At 44.8% G+C, this 16,468-nt stretch overlaps 2 protein-coding genes across 7 annotated transcripts in view; one reads left to right on the forward strand and one right to left on the reverse strand.

The window, feature by feature from the left end:
* The window catches only part of RAF1 (Raf-1 proto-oncogene, serine/threonine kinase), a 75,739-nt gene extending 74,691 nt beyond the window's left edge, over positions 1-1,048 (forward strand). For 4 of the 5 annotated variants that reach the window (XM_036073573.2, XM_036073577.2, XM_036073578.2 and 1 more), the window contains one exon: positions 1-1,048. In XM_036073573.2, the coding sequence (XP_035929466.1) occupies positions 1-144 (144 nt within the window). In that variant the 3' untranslated portion in view covers positions 145-1,048. The other variant, XM_078074902.1, reaches the window with a different exon arrangement.
* MKRN2 (makorin ring finger protein 2) overlaps positions 943-16,468 on the reverse strand; it is a 27,873-nt gene continuing 12,347 nt past the window's right edge. For both annotated transcript variants that reach the window (XM_036073581.2, XM_036073580.2), the window contains exons 2-8: positions 14,773-14,901; positions 13,348-13,529; positions 11,853-12,157; positions 10,492-10,706; positions 8,535-8,645; positions 2,590-2,734; positions 943-2,413 (exon numbers count right to left, since the gene is read on the reverse strand). In XM_036073581.2, coding sequence (XP_035929474.1) covers positions 2,276-2,413; positions 2,590-2,734; positions 8,535-8,645; positions 10,492-10,706; positions 11,853-12,157; positions 13,348-13,529; positions 14,773-14,901 — 1,225 coding nt within the window. In that variant the 3' untranslated portion in view covers positions 943-2,275. The remainder of the gene's footprint in view (positions 2,414-2,589; positions 2,735-8,534; positions 8,646-10,491; positions 10,707-11,852; positions 12,158-13,347; positions 13,530-14,772; positions 14,902-16,468) is intronic.

A 16,468-nucleotide genomic window follows, 5' to 3' on the forward strand; every position in this document is an offset into this window, starting at 1 on the left:
ATCCTGTCTTCCATCGAGCTGCTCCAACACTCTCTGCCGAAGATCAACCGGAGCGCTTCGGAGCCATCCCTGCACCGGGCGGCCCACACTGAGGACATCAACGCCTGCACACTGACCACGTCCCCTCGACTGCCTGTCTTCTAGCGGACTTTGCACCTGCACTCAGGCCGCCGGGGCGGGAAGGGAAGTCAGCAGGCACCAGCAGGCACCAGCTTTCTGCTCCCCTTTGATGGAGGCAGAGAGCTCATTTTCAGAGAAGCTGCTGCTAAGGACCTTCTAGACTACTCACAGGGCCTTAACTTCATGTTGCCTTCTTTTCTACCCTTTCTGGCCCTGGGAGAAGGAAGCCATTGGAAATGCTGATTTGTCCTGCGCCCTCCCTGCAGCCCCTATGCTCTTGAGCCGAGAGCCTTCTCCAGATGCTCCCGCGGCTGCCGGATGGCAATCCGTGATCTGGGGCCCCAGCTGTTGGCTGAATGAGTATTTTTTTTTTTAGGGCAAAAACAAGCACTCAGAGGGGAAATGAAGGTAGCAGACAAACCAGCCCTGACGTGGACATGTGGGTATCAGCTCCTAGGAGGAATGCTTATGGGAAGGACTGTTCTTCAGAGAGAGTGGTGTGGCATCAAACAGGTAGTTTTGCACATAACACACCAAACAGCCCAGGACTGTCGAGAGACCACGGCCGCCTGAAGGGGCGTTGGTACTATGGACCTTGACTTCTGGGGACACTTCCTTTCCTTGGAGGTCTCCAGTGCATTGGGACGGTTTTCCAGAAGAGGCGCTCGGCCCACCCCTCCCCGTCTCCTCCTGCCCTGTCAGGGAGCAGTCTTCCATCTCACTGAATCTGTCTTCCAGGAGCTGCCCCTGTGGGGCAGGGCCACCGGGCCAGCCTTTCTCTTCAGTCACATCATGTGGATGCAAGGAAGCCAGGAATACAGGTTTTCTTGATGATTTGGGTTTTAATTTTGTTTTTATTGCGCCTGACAAAATACAGTTATCTGATGGTTCCTCAATTATGTTATTTTAATAAAATAAATTAAATGTAGGTTTAATGGCTGTTTCTTCCTTCTACTGAGCTCACAGCTTGAACTCTCCCCCATCTGTTCATCCCTCTGGAGCAAGAACTCAAGCAGCAGGAAATGGGCCCAGAGCCTCTGCTGGGAGAGAATCTAAATCAGCCTTTGTACTGTCACCCTTCACTAAAGAGTTAACTATAAAAATTATGCAAAATGCACTCTAAACTCAGGTAAGAGCAGACCTTTTTCTACCCACACTTCAATGCATTTTATAAAATATTTGGTATCTATAACAGTTTATAAAAATAGATTAATTCAGGCTTGGGGTGAGTTTGTTCTGATTCACAATGTTAGGGTTCTTCGATTAAAGTCACAACTTAGGACAGAGGACTTGTTTTTTTTTAGGACCATTGCTGGGTCAGAACTAGAAACTTTGTTGGGTGCCATTAACTTTTTACAAAATTTGAAATCAAAGCCAGGCTTTACAGATTGAATGCGTGGCTTTGAGCAGGGGCACATGTAAGAGCATGTGTGTGCTGAACCCTCAGTAAAATGACCCTTGGGGCATGAGCCCAGGGAGAGCCCACAGGTGACAGCCAGGGATGTGTTTCCCCGGAGCGCGTGGCCCCGACACCAACCAGAAACGAGGGGCTGTACCTCTGCCGCCGCCCGTACAGGGAGGGAGGTTCACACTTGGTTCACCGAACACACGGGCAACAGGGCCCCTGCTCTGACGGGGCCGCGAAGAGCACTACGAGTTCTATGCTAAGGTGTGCGGTCGGTGCCCCCACTGTACGTTGATTTATATGGAGCTTTTCGAGAAACAGCTTTTGGCGACACACGAAGTACATGAGGGGAAATGCACTAGAGGGATCGTCTCACAGGGGTGAAGCAGCCTTTGTCAAGAAAACTCTGCTTTAAGGGCAGTTGCAAGGTGACTGTTTCTAGGGAGCTGGAGCTAAAGCTCAAGAAGGACAGGAGCCAGGCTGGTTAGCTGGTCCCCCTAAGGAGCCTGAGGTGCAACTAAAGAGAGCAACTAGAAAAGTAGCGATTCCATATACTTAGTAGGTTATTTTAAATCCTTCACTCCTCCCATGGCTGTAATAATGGAGAGGGGATGAGACCAAGGTTAAGTACAACCCCAATCAAGTCCAAGCCACATGCCACGTCGGGTTGCAGTAAAGGAAGCTCTGCACACCCTAGCTTGGGAAGGCTCGGCCGGCAGAGCCCAAGATGCAGAGGGAACCGTCTACTCCTTAGGGTTCTGACGACTCCACTCCAGACAGGTGCATGAAGAGGTCCCCAAGCTCTGTCATGTCGACATCTTCAGTGTTGGGGACATGCCGGCTTTCTCGATTCTCAATGAAATCCCAGAGTCGTACTGAATTAAAGAACTGCAAAAACAGCCAGCAGATATGCCTGGTTATTATTAACAGCAACATGAAGGCCAGTTTATTTTTCTTTTGCTTACCCCATTCCCTGCTGCCAAAGCTATCAGACAAGGGGCCAGGAGCAGTACCTGGAAATGCCACCAGGTGAGTGTCCTTGACAGAGATGGCAAAATCCTTACCCTCACGGTGCCCTCCGAACTGAGCTGCTTCCGAGGTTTTTCAGGCTCTGCCAGCCGCCCGTCAGGATAAGCGTGGCGGTAAAGGCATTTATTTCCAAATGGGCAGGTCCCCTTGCCTTGCTCAAAGTACTTACAAGCTTTTTTCCTGAAAAGTAGAAAGAAAAAGTCAGGAGGATGGTGGGAGAACCTGGGGCCCAGAAGAACCAAGGCCTTCCTCCATCCCTGCCTGCGATGCCAGAGTTAGATGAGCCTTACTTTCTATGTGGGGAAGTTGAGGCTCAGCGAGGTCAGGATGCTGATTTCCAAGCTGAATCATAACTGCCATGGTGACATGCAGCCTCACACAGAATTGAACCTGCATGGGGGACTCCCAGTCTTTTGAGCTCGCAGTGCTCCAAAAAGGCCTTCAGGAGAGCACAGGCCTGGCAGCTCCTCTGGGCCGGCTGTCCGGGCTCCAAGGTTCTGGAGCTGGGCTACTTCCCTCAGCTAGAAGTCCCAATAGGAGCCCCACCCAGGGAAATTTCCCTTCCTCCTGGCCAGCAATGATGTCAAGGGAGAGGGAGCCTTGACTTAGGAGGCACAGAAAAGCAGTGAATATTAGCAGCTGCCCAAAGTTACAGGTCTCATTCCAATTTTCCTTGGTCTCTACCCTCTAGATCTACAGCAGGGCTTCTTAACTATGGACCCCTTCTCAGAGCAGTGTTTTTTAAATGGATAAAATAAAACACATAGGGCAAAAAAATTAACTTTTTGCTGTGTTTTTTAGGCCTATCTTCAAATTCTACTCATAGACCCCTATGTTAACCCCTGCTCCTGAGGAAAAACACAACCAACTAGAAAATTCCTGTTTCTTTTTACTTAAATGAAATTTGACTTCTACAATCGTAAATGGTCCCATGGTGAAGAAGAGGTGGAGATGACCAAGAAGGCAAGAGGGCATCTGGGAGTGCTGAGGAAGGGAAGATGCACCGAGAAAGCCAAATCGCAGCAGAAAGGGCAGGCTGCTACCAGGGGCAGCTGGGGTATGTGACAGTGACAGATGACAAGGAAGGGGGAACTCCTTGATGCCACTGTTTTTCCTGTCTTCTCAGACAAGTGGATGGCAGAGACCGGTGATGAGGGGGCTCTGACCAAGTTCCCTCACAACCGTCCACTGCAGGAAGGAGCGCCGTGCTTGCCCGGGCGCCTGCTCCCACCAGGTCTGACCCTGGCGCCTGCTGGGGAGTGGGTCCAAGCAGAGCTGTGTGTGTCCACCTGTCATGGCCTCCACCCGAGGCTCTGAGCAGACCTTCAAATGACTGCTCAAGTGGGGAGGTCTCACCAGACTGCTGGACACTGGCTTTAATAAACTTCAACAGGTTCAAGAAATCATTCGCTAGTCCTGCCTCCCAAATAACTGCTTTTTCCTTCCCCAGCCTTACCTGGTCACCAAGGACAAAAGCCTCCGGTGCGCGCAGACTGCCTCCTTGTTCTCAGCTCTCCCATGCGACTGTTAACTCCTGCTTACAGAGCACCTCCCCAGTCACCCTGTCCCTTCCGTCCCCACACTGCTGAAGCCACGTGGGTACTGTCCTCGGCTACCCGCCTGCCACAGTCATTTCTTAATTGGCCTTCCCACCAGCTTCCAGCCTCTTCACACTATGACTGGGGAGCCTGCCGAAGTGTGTCACTTATTCTGCCCCCTTAGATTTCACTCCAGTCTATCCTGTAGGTCCTACCACATCCTTCCACACACCTCGTTTAACCCCAAGGCCACTCCCACTGCTCCCCACACACAACATCTGTACCATTCTGCACCCAAGCCATTCCATTCCCCTTCACTCCCAACACACACACACAGCTGTTCATGCTTCATGGCTCAGGGTCCCCGTGCTGCTTTCCCTGATGCTCCCAGGTGGATCCAAGTGCTTTCTCTGTTGGGACACGTGGCTTGGGCCTCTCCGGAAGAATTTGTCACCAGAAAACATGGATCGTAATTGCCCTTTTGCAATTTCCCTTGAAATTATCTTACTAATCTGTACTCTATGTCCCCCACTGGTGCTTAGCTTGAAAGCGCCTAGCCCAAAGTAGGCGTGCATTAAATGTGTGTGAAATGCCTAAAAGCACCATCATCAATGAAAACTAAGGCCAGGAAAGACCCAAACAGAAAGAACATGAGAATTTCCAGACCACGCCAGCATAGCTGCTTCCTACAGGCTGGCCCCTCTGCCTTGCCACTCCTGCCCTCTGGTGGACACATTCCACCACATGCAGGAGGGGACCGGGTAAACCAGGAAAGTATTAAGCCTTTATTAACTGCTCACAGGCAATCTCAAGGAACCATTAAAAAAGGTGACATGCAGTGCCCTTTAGTACGGCCAAGCACTCTTCTCCCAGAGCTGACCCTCCGGCAGTTAACTAGCAATACCAATTTTTAAAAGACCCGAAGGCACTGGAGAATGAACAGCAGGAGGATTCCTCAAGAAATTAGACACTGGGAAGAACAGAATGGCAAGAAGGGAGTTATCTTTCTCAGAAAAAATAGCTTTTAGCCTAGAGCAAGCCAAAGTCAGGTGTCTAAAACTTCAGGGGCAAATCCGCAGTCTCCCTGGCCTGAAGGACCAACAGGGTTCGGAGGGAAGCACCCACTGGAAAGCGGGGAAGCAGTCCCCGCAGAGAAGGGCACGAGAGGGAGAACTCCAAATATATTAATTCAGCCCAAAGGGCTGGCCCGGACATCAGTGCAGCAAAAGCTCACAGCCACTTAGCTGAGGATAAGAAACCAAACAGATTCGAACTGCTGCCCAAGAGCTAAAATTTAAAGACTTTACCTGCATATAAAAACATCAACGCTTTATTGTTTGACTTAAGAGAATCCAGAATCTGGACAAGATAACACTGGCAGTGTCTAGGCTACGATTCAAAATGATTCAACATACAAAGAATCAGGAAAACGTGACCTAGACACCAACTTCAAGATGACAAGGAGTTGAAAGCAGCTACTACTGGGGAAGATGAACAGTGAGGGGAAAAAAAATCGGAAAGAAATGAACAGACCCCAATGCCCGTGTGGCAGTATCAAAAAGTCTATTACATGTTATGAAGAGTCCCAGGATAAGAAAAAACGGGGCAGGAAAAAAACTGGATGGCCAAAATTTCCCTAAATTTGGGGATGACAAAACCTTACAGATTCCAAGAAAACCACTCCCAGGCAAAATAGCAAACTGCTGAAAACCAAGATAAAGAGACAAATCTTGACAGCAGAAAAATGACATACTACAATCTAAATTACCACTGACTTCTCAGAAACTAGAGGCCAGACTATGGTGGAACAACATTTGCAAAATACTAAAAGAAAATAAAGAAACGAACTATAACCCAGAATTGTATTCACTGAAAAAGGAGACAAAGATGTAAATAGAACTGATTAGAGCAGTATATTTAATGAAAATATCCTTTAAGAATGAGAAGAAAAGCTATTTCTGCTAAAAAGAAAAGAGTTCATCACCAGCAGATCAATAAACATTAAAGGCAGTTCTTGAGGCTGAAGGTAAATTATACCAACTGGAAGGAATTATATACCAAATCAAAGAGCACTGGAAATAGTGAATATCTGAGTAAATATAAACTTTTTTTTTTCCTATTAAAAAAAAAAAAATCATAGTATTTACCTTGCTGGGTTCTTTTTTTTTTTTTTTTTTTAAGATTTATTTATTTATTTTCTTCATGAGAGAGAGAGAGAGAGAGAGAGGCAGAGGGAGAAGCAGGCTCCCAAGGAGCAGGGAGCCCGATGCGGGACTCGATCCCAGGACCCCAGGATCATGACCTGAGCCAAAGGCAGACGCTTAACCATCTGAGCCACCCAGGCGCCCTACCTTGCTGGGTTCTAATGTATGTAAATATTATATCAATGTCTTGTAACAGTAAAGCTGCAGGATACAAAATCAATATATAAAAAATCAGTTGCTTTGCTACAGACCAACAATGAACCACCAGAAAGAGAAATTAAGAAAACAACCCCATTTACAATTGTATCAAAAAGAAGAAACTAGCAGGGCTAAATTTAGCAGAGGAGGTGAAACAGACTGGTACGCTAAAACTATAAGATATGCTCAAAGAAATGAAAGGCATAAATAAATGGAAAGTATCCCATGCTCATGGATTGGAAGAATGCTGTAAAGATGTCCACACTACCCAAAGCAATCTGCAGAATGAAAGCAATCCTATCAAAATCCCAATGGCATATTTCAAAGAAATAGGACAAACAACTCCAAAATTGTATAGAACTATAAAAGACCCCAAATAGCCAAAGCAATCCTGAGAAAGAACAAAGCTGGAGACATTTCCTGATTTCAAGTTGTACTACAAAGCTACAGTAATCCAAACAGTATAGTACTAGCAGAAAAACAGACACATAGATCAGAACAGAATAGAGGGCCCAGAAATAGGCCCATGCAGGTATGGTCAATTTACAACAACGGAGCCAGGGATATTCAACGGGGAAAAGACAATCTCTCCAATAAAGGATGCTGGGGAAACTGGGCCACTGTCTTACACCATACACAAAAAACAGCTCAAAATTGAAGACCTGAACGTAAGCCCTAAAACCATAAAAACTCCTAGAAGAAAACACAAGGGGTTAAGCTCCTGGGCAATGGTCTTGGCAATGCTCTTCGTGGATTTGCCACCAAAAACGAAGGCAACAAAAGCGACAATAAAGTGGGACTACATCAAACCAAAAAGTTTCTGCACAGCAAAGGAAACCAAACAAAATGAAAAGGCAACCTACTAAATGGGAGAAAATATTTGTAAATCATCTATCTGGATAAGGGGGTAATATCCAAAATACATAAAGAATTTATATAAGAACAAAAACCACCACCACATTCCATTTAAAAATGGGCAGAGGAACTGAATACACATTTTCCCAAAGAAGATATCCAAATGTCCAACAGGCACGTGAAAAGGCACTCAGCATCACTAATCATCAGGGAAATGCAAATCACAACCACAATGAGATAGCACCTCATTGCCTGTTAGAAGAGATTATCTACACTTCCATGTTTGCTGTAACATTAGTCATAATAGCCAAGACACAGAAATAACTCAGGGTCTGTCAACAGATGAATGGATAAAGAAGATGTGGAATATACATACAATGGAATATTACTCAGCCATGACAAAAAAGGAAATCCTACCATTTGTGACAACATGGATGGACCTTGAGGGCATTATGCTAAGTGAAATAAGCCAGAGAGTGGTGCCTGGGTGGCTCAGTTGGTTAAGCGGCTGCCTTCGGCTCAGGTCATGATCCCAGGGTCCTGGGATCGAGCCCCGCATCAGACTCCTTCCTCCACAGGAAGCCTGCTTCTCCCTCTCCCACTCCCCCTGCTTGTGTTCCCTCTCTCGCTGTGTCTCTGTCAAATAAATAAATAAAATCTTAAAAAAAAAACTTAAAAAAAAAAAGAAATAAGCCAGAGAGAGAAAAACAAATGCTGTATGAGATCACTCATGTGGTATCTAAAAACAAACCCAAACAAACATAAACAGTCAAACTCATTTAGTAAAAAAAGGTGTTGCCAGAGGCTAAGGGAGAGGGTAAATAAGGAAAAGTTGATAAAAGGGTACCAACTTTCAGCTATATGATGAATAAGTATCTCGTGTAAAACATGGTGACTATAGGTGATAACACTTCATAAAACTGAAATTTGCTAAGAGAAGAACTTGGAGGTTCTCACCAAAAAAATAAATGAATAAATAAATAAAAAATAAAGTGATGGATGTTAATTACCGCGATGGGAGTATCCTCTCACAATGTAGATCAAATATCTTATAATTTTATTTGTTAATTATACCTCAAAGCTGAAATTTTAAAAATTACATTACTTTGTCGGGTTCAAAGGTATGTAAATATAATGCATTTGCCAGGCAGGCACCAGAATCCTATCTGAACTCAAAGTACTTACCCCATTCCCTGTTTGAAAGCTTCAATCAACTCGTTCTTTTTATTCTGATCTTCTACCCAATACACACTTGGAATTACAAACTCTGATATCACACGGCATTCTGGACAAGACCTGAAATTAGAATCAAGGTTAGTATGGGAGAGATGTAGTTATAAATCCTGTGCATACTGCACCACCAAACCCCTTGTTCAAATGCATGAGCACTCCAAATGTTTCCTAACCAAAAATTCCACAAGGTGCAATAACAATCCTCTAAGAACCTTCTTTACTGTTTTCTTTTTTAAGTTTTTATTTAAATTCCAGTTAGTTAACATATAGTATAATATTTGTTTCAGGTGTAGAACCTTACTTACTGTTAAAAACATGTTCTTTTCAACAATAAGAAGACAACCCAATTTGGGGCACTTGGCTGGCTCAGTTGGTGGAGCACGCAACTCCTGATCTTGGGGTTGTGAGTTCGAGCCCCCCACTGGGTGTAGAGATTACTTAAAAATAAAATTTTTAAAACAAACAAACCAGCCCAATTTTAAAATGAGCAAAAGATTCGAGTAGGCATTTCTGCAAAATGGCCAAAAAGCATAAAAAAGATGCTCAAGATCATTAGTTATCAGGGAAATGCAAATCAAAACCATAAGAAGATACCACTTCACACCTACAATCAGAAATACAGTAACAAGAGTTGATAAGGTTGGTGAGCAACTGGACCCCTCCTACGTTGCTGGGGTGGCCACTGTGGAAAGCAGCCTGGCAGTTCCTCAAAATGCTGAACAGTAACCATAAGGCCCAGGAATCCCACACCTAGCTATCTACGCAAAATAAATAAATACAGGCCACAATACAACTTGTCCATGAGTATTAACAGCAGCATTATTCATAATAACCAAAAGAAGGAAACAATCCAAATGCCTGTCAACCGAGGACCCCACTAACTGTGGACATCCACCCAGGGCCATGCTCCTCAGGCCTCTTCGTGGGCCTGCGAGCACAGGCCAACGCTGAGAGCCGTCAGCTGGGGGGAAGCTGGGGGGAAGCTCGGGGGAAGCAGCTGGGCCTAGAAAGGCTACGTTGTTGTAGGACTCCATTTACAATCAAGGACCAGGACAGGCAAAGCCAGAGGCTAGAAAGTAGAGGAGTGGCTGCCGGGAGCTGGAAGGAGCAGGGAGGACATGGGCAGTGAATGTACACAGAGGTTTCTTTTTGGGATGATAAAAATGTTCTAGAATTAGACTGAAGTAACGGTGGCAGCAACTGTGAAAGGACTAAAAACCACTGAACTGCACACTTTTATCTCAATAAACCTGCTATTTTACCACCCAAATGTGTGACTTCAGGCACATTACTTGACTTCACTCTACCCCCGTTTTCTTATCTGTAAATGAGAATGGTCACTGGGTCTGAGAGAATTATGAGTTAATGTGTGTAAAGAGTTTCTAACAGTACACAGCACACATTCACTTTTCAGTATGAGTAAGCTCTTACCCCGTCCCTCTGAAGAATTTAAGAACCCTGTGTTGTTATATGTCAAGGATATCTCAATAAAGCTGGGGAAAAAAAGGATCCTGTGTTGGCTCCACGGAGCACAAGCTGTGGATCATACATTACGTGAAATGTGTTAGATGTATTATTCCATTTAATCCTCAAACAACCCTATTTTACAGATAGTGCCGGGGTCAAATAGGCCAGTGCTATGAACACTTTCTCATACAGAGGATCCCCGCTGAGTGTCCCCAAACATCCTGATGGTTGGCAGGAGTTGTTACCTACTTTTTTTTAAAGGAAAAGTACTTGGGCTCAAGAAGGCTACTTGATGTGCCCAGGCTCCTGCAATCACGGGCTTGGACTCACTAGTTATCTTCACACTGGAGGACAAGGGGAGGGATTAAGAGTAAATAGAAGAAGGCCCCCAATCTAACGCTCTCCCCAGCTTCCACAGCTGAGACCCCCTAGCTGGACTTACTTAATGATTGGGTTCTCAAACTGCTTGGCACATCTCCACTGCCGGATGCAGGACAAGCAGTATGTGTGATTGCAGTTGGAGAGAATCCCAAATCTCCTCTCAGAAGCAGATGCCTTCTCAAGGACCACTTCCATGCAGATACTGCACACTTTGTCCTGACTTGCTTGGAAGGCAAAGGCCTTTTCCATCTCATGTTCGAATGTCGACATGCAGATCTAAAGTATGGAGAGAAAGGAGGGCCACACTGTTAGGTTCTGGGCTGCTGGACACAAAGCTCTCTCAGACCACAGAAAGGACTTCACACCATCACCTGCCCAGCCCCTTGCTTTCCTAGCACAGTATGGTCACCTCCAGTTTAGAGCCGAGACTATGGAGGTCCCAACGAGGACCCGTGTGGAATCACAGAGTTCCCAGAACCTGCAATCCCAGTCTCCTGGCTCTTCTGGGCACTCTTTCCCCACTCTGAACTACATCAATATCAGAAATGCTGGACAATCCTTAACTTGAAACATTAGGCTGGTTGTCCCGAATCAGAGGTAAGCAGCACTACTTCTCAAAAGAGTAAGTTATTTAATGAATGTATTCACTCAGTAAGCAGGTGCTGAATACTCCCAGGTGAAGCACCGTGTATCAGGCATGAGAGTCAATGCGAAGAGCCTGAAGACGCAGGCTCTGCCCTTGGGAGCTCACGATGGATACAGATGCGAGACAAACCAACATGTCAGCACAAAGACCTCACCGCACCTGGGTGCAGAGGAAAGCTCTCATTCTGCGCTCACCTGAACACCCCCGGGAAGACAATGGAGAGTGGAGACTGAGCCTTCACACACCATGGCCTGCTCATCATCATGAGCTCTGACACTGAGGCTGTGGGCTCCTTTCGGTCTCTCTTACCCATCTTCATACCAAGCACAGAGCCTAGTGTGACGCGGCGCCTCCATAAACACCGGGGACCTAATGACCTGAAAGGTCCCTTCCAATACTTGGCTCCTCAAATTCTCTAGAACTTGGCCTGGCTGGACCCCAGGCACAAGGATATGTAAACCTACGGAGGATGTGTGTGTGTGTCTCTCTCTCTCTTACACACACACACAAACACACACCACTCCTGAGTTATTCATTCTCTGAACCTTGTATTGCTTTATGTTTCCAATGCCTCTTCCCTTTTTCTTTATTCTAAATAATCAAAAATTGTCAAAATGACAACGGGAAAAAGGAGTTGAAAATAGGATTATAAACATGCCAGGTACATATTGAGGGCATTATGGGCAGAGAGATGATTACAGGAACACCAACAATTTTGTCGCTTAGTGCATTTTAAATTTCTTAAAATAAGTTCACACAAAGGCTTGCAATTTTACCTTCTCGTGAGCTTTCCTTTGCTCTGGGTCGAAGGGATGCAGGACTCGTAACCTACAGATCTCACACACTTCTCCATGCAAGTAGACACAAGCGTCCCCGAATCGGCACTCCCCAGCCGCCGCGTAGGGGCACAGCTGCCGCTCACTGCTGTAGGAGCTGCCGGCTTCCACGTCATCGAGGCCACTCCTGATCGCATCGAGGTAAGAGTGCGGCTTCATCTCTGGGCTACTCTGGGGATCACTGCAGCCTCCTGCATTACTCACCACACTTGGGGAAGTCTTTTCGTCAGCCATGCCAGAGAGATCTTAATACAAAACACACAGCACAAACATAAAGGAAAACTTGGCCCAAACTTTCTGGTAAGCAGTTAGTGAAAACCTAACAAATTAAGTAACTCTGACCCTGGGAATTCCACTCTTTGGACCATATAGAAAAAAAAACAGGCCAAGAGGGAAAAACAGAAGGAATAGTATAAAATGCTCATAGTGATATTACTATAATCATGATTTTGTTTTAAAAAGGAAAACATAATTGGCAACACAGGAAATTCGTAAAACAGACCATGATATACAAAAGAACAGTAAAGTTGCTGTTTAAAAATGACAAATACGGAAATGTCAACCCGTGGACCAATAAACACTAAAAAAATGATAATAATGATAGTTTTTTTTAAACACCAAAATATAAGTCAATGGGAAAATGAAGTCAATAAAATACAGTGCTTTCCTTTATATTAGTAAAGATACCGATCATTATAAAGTAAACTAGAATGAAAATCTAGTGAGTCTTTGGGTCCCAAGGCCAGTGTTGAACCCCTCTATGGCCCCCTTCTCCCCTACAGCCCTCCCGCCGCATGCACTTACGGCCTTTTTAGAGAGGACACGATTACTTGTTTGCTTAGGATGGACTCTACCTATCTTATCCCACACAATTCTAAGAACCAGAAATCCCTTTACTTGCTGAGGACCAGCCAATAAAAATAACTTTTATGATCTGTAGCCTACTTCCTCCCCAAAGCCTGTTCCAGGGTACAAACCACTCCCCAAACCCCAATATACTGCTCTATTACCAAAGCTGCTACTGGAAATACCAAACTGGCTAAGCATAATAACTAAGACTATGCACTGACCTAGAAGTAAAACAGTGAAACATGCTCTTTATCAAAATATGTAGCTTTGAAATGGGTCACCTGGTGCTTCTCAGCATTGGGGAACCACCCCGTGGAGACAGCAATTACACGCTGACAAGAGGTACCTCTGCATGTCTTGTCAGGCCAAACTTGGCAGTGAGCCTAGCCTGCAGGCAGAACACATCACCTGAACGCTCTGCAGCCGAATGAAACTGTCCCTCAGGACAGGTCTGGTGTCTACACTCGAACACCTGGCAGGGGGACTAGGTTAGGAGCCCCCATGATAAGAGGGGCCAGAAAGGAACATCACGAACAAACAGGACTGCTATGCCAAAAGAGGCAATGAAATGACTCTGCTCACTCACTTCGGTCTCTAAGTACCAACGTTCTCTTTTCACGTTTCCCAGGCTCATGTAAGTTAGTTTTCACAATAGATGCAGTGAGGTCGGAAGCAGGGTGAGGACTGTGGAAACCCGGGGAGGGCACACCGTGGGGCATGGTGCCCATGGCACCACCAGCTGCAGCAGAAGGCCTCGTGTGATCGTATCTAAACAAAACGCACAGCAAATGCATTAGGGAAACACTACCTTGCGTGCCTCCCACACTCCCTAGACGTGGACCATCTTTTCCTCTGCTCCACTTGTGGAGGTGGAGAATGAGACAATCTTTTCCCATATTTTAAATGATAGAAGGCTTATCAATTAGTAAGAAATGCCTGGTAATTCAGAGTGAGTGAGTGGTAGGTACAATGCTGTCTAGCAGCACACTTAAGTGTCCTTGAGGGACGTGAGTGGGACAAAGTACAGAAATCCTGAAAACTCCAGCCAGATGTTGAAGTGAAATCTCCTGAGACCGAAGCCAGTGTTCTTCTGGCAGGAGTCCCCCAAAAGTTAATGATGGCCAGTGTAAGAGCTGTAGACCGGCCTTTCCTGGACTGTCTCTCTGGGGCACGCACTGGAGGGGCGGGGGGCGGGCAACTTCTACAGCCTCCAGTCAGCACAGGAAAGAACATACCAGCCCTTCACTATAAAAGCACTTGAACAGGTTTTTGGAATGTTTTCCTGTTTAGAATTTACAAAACTTGCCTATAGATGTGAGTGGGAAAAAGGCAGACTCTATATGCATATAAATGTTCACTGCAAGGGTACTCATAGCAAAAAACAAACAAAGAAACAAAAAAACCAAACTGGAAACCTCTTAACTATCTAAGAGAGAATAGTTAATAAAATGATGGTATGTTAACATTATGAAACATAAAACTACAGTTAGGAAGTAAAGTAGCTGCTTAGGGAAAAGCTTGTGACATGTTAAGTGAGGAAAAAAGCAAGATATATATACTGTGAGTGCAATTTTGTAAAAGACTCATAAGGTCTGAAAAGTGTTTTCAAAAATTAAAATTACTTTTATTGTAATGAAACTGAGATTTCAAAATGATCTGCTGTACTTTTTATTGTTAATTACTTTCAAATTAGAATTTTCCCCTCATCGGGGTGCCTGGGTGGCTCAGTCGGTTAAGCGTCTGACTCTTGATTTCAGCTGAGGTCATGATCTCAGGGTCGTGAGATTTGAGCCCTGCTTTGGGCTCTGCACTGGGCGTGGAGCCTGTTTGGGAATCTCTTTCTCCCTCCCCCTCTGCCCCTTACCCCCCATGCTCTCTCTCTAAAAGAAATAAAATCTTTAAAGAAAAGAGTTCCCTTCATCGACACCCATGCATGCTCCAAATGAAGGCTCTGAGTCCCCGAGAGTATTTAAGCTGATAGAACAGCTGGGGGCAGCTGGGGGGCTCTTGCCTGCAACGAGTCCCATAGGCGCAGTAGCCCTTCTGATAGTATTTGCAGATGGTGGATGGCTTGCTGTTCGCCAAGTCATGTGAGAACAGGCACTGGTTTCCTTCCCGACACACACCATGCATAAAGTACCTGAAGAGACAAGCAGAGGCATAAAACTTTTAGAGGCACACTTTGCTTTATAAAAATCACCATATTCTTGAATCTAGCATACAAATGCTTATTATGCATGTATTATGTATCAAGGCTCTATTAGGCACTGGAGATACACATTATTTCCTTTCTAAGCCATAGTGATTTTTGATACATCACAACTAATTCAACGGCAGTTTTCTGGAAGAAAAATCCCATAAATTTCTGTTTTAAGATATACCCTCTTGATTTGAGATGTTACATATGTAAATGTGAGACTCAAAACTGAGAAAATACTCTGAAAAACTGTTCTGTTCTCATGGAGCTTAAAGGGTATGGTTGTAAAGGAATCAGAGACCTGGGCCCAAGATCCAGCCCTGCCATATAAGAGCAAGTCACAAAACAAACTTCCCTATGCCTCACTACCTTCATCTATAAAATGAAAATTACATTATCTACTTTACTGGGTTGTGGTGAGGATCAAATTAGATAGTGCAACACCAAAAGATATACGTAAGAATGTTCCACTGAGGTGTCAAGTTCTGATCCTGAAGAAATAACTGGGAGGCATTCTGATTCTGTCCAGCTAGAGTAGAGAAACCTGGCTGAATACTCAGAGCAAACAGCAGAGAGATTTCAAAGGCACATGCTCGGGTATTAAGGGTAAAGAGTCCTGAAGAGTATTTTTAGACTCACCATAACAAAGCTTAAAAACAGGTTTCAAAAGGATCAAGCGGATAGCAAATAACTTACTGTCAGCCAAAACATACTTTAGCCCTCTTTGAAGGAAGACAATAAAATCCAAATGCTCAAAAACACTCACAATGGCATCCAATAAAAAATTAGCAGCTATGCCAGAAAGCAGACAAATGTGACCCATAACCAGGAGAAAAATTAGTGCATTACAGGAATGACAGATGATGGAATCAGTAGACAGGACTTTAAAAACAGCTATTATAAGTATGTTCAATTATGCTAAGCATGAAGAGAAATGGAAAATATAAAAGGGAACCAAATGGAACTTCCAGAAATGAAAAGTACAATATCTAAAATGAAGACTACACTGGACAAACTTACTGTAAATTAGACAGGATGAAAGAAAATCTCAGAAGACCTGAAGACACAGCAATAGAAACTACTCAAACTGAAGCACAGAGAGGAAGAAACAAAAAGGACAGATTTTTGCTTCTAGCTATGAAGGAGCATGGAACTCGCCCTTCAAGGTAAAAAAAAAACAAAACAACAACTGGAAAACAGAACAATATATATGAAACAGCTGCTCTGAGACAGAGACAAAAGACAACACAAGACCAGTCTTTGAGAGAAGGGAAACAAGGGATGTGAGCCCAGGTTCAGCCTGGTTTCTGCTGGGAGGTGTATTCTGGACCTTGATGCAAGGAAGTGAACCCTGAGCAGAGCACAGCAGTCTTGCTGAGCTGAAGAGACACACTGGAGTTCACGGAGGCTGAGGTAAGCTCTATAAAGAGCTTGTAAATAGTCACAGACACACAATCAATAGACTTTTGATAAACGTGTCTGGGTAATTCAATAGGGGAAAGAATAGACT

This window comes from Halichoerus grypus, chromosome 1 (genome assembly GCF_964656455.1).
Source record: "Halichoerus grypus chromosome 1, mHalGry1.hap1.1, whole genome shotgun sequence".
NCBI lineage: Eukaryota > Metazoa > Chordata > Mammalia > Carnivora > Phocidae > Halichoerus > Halichoerus grypus.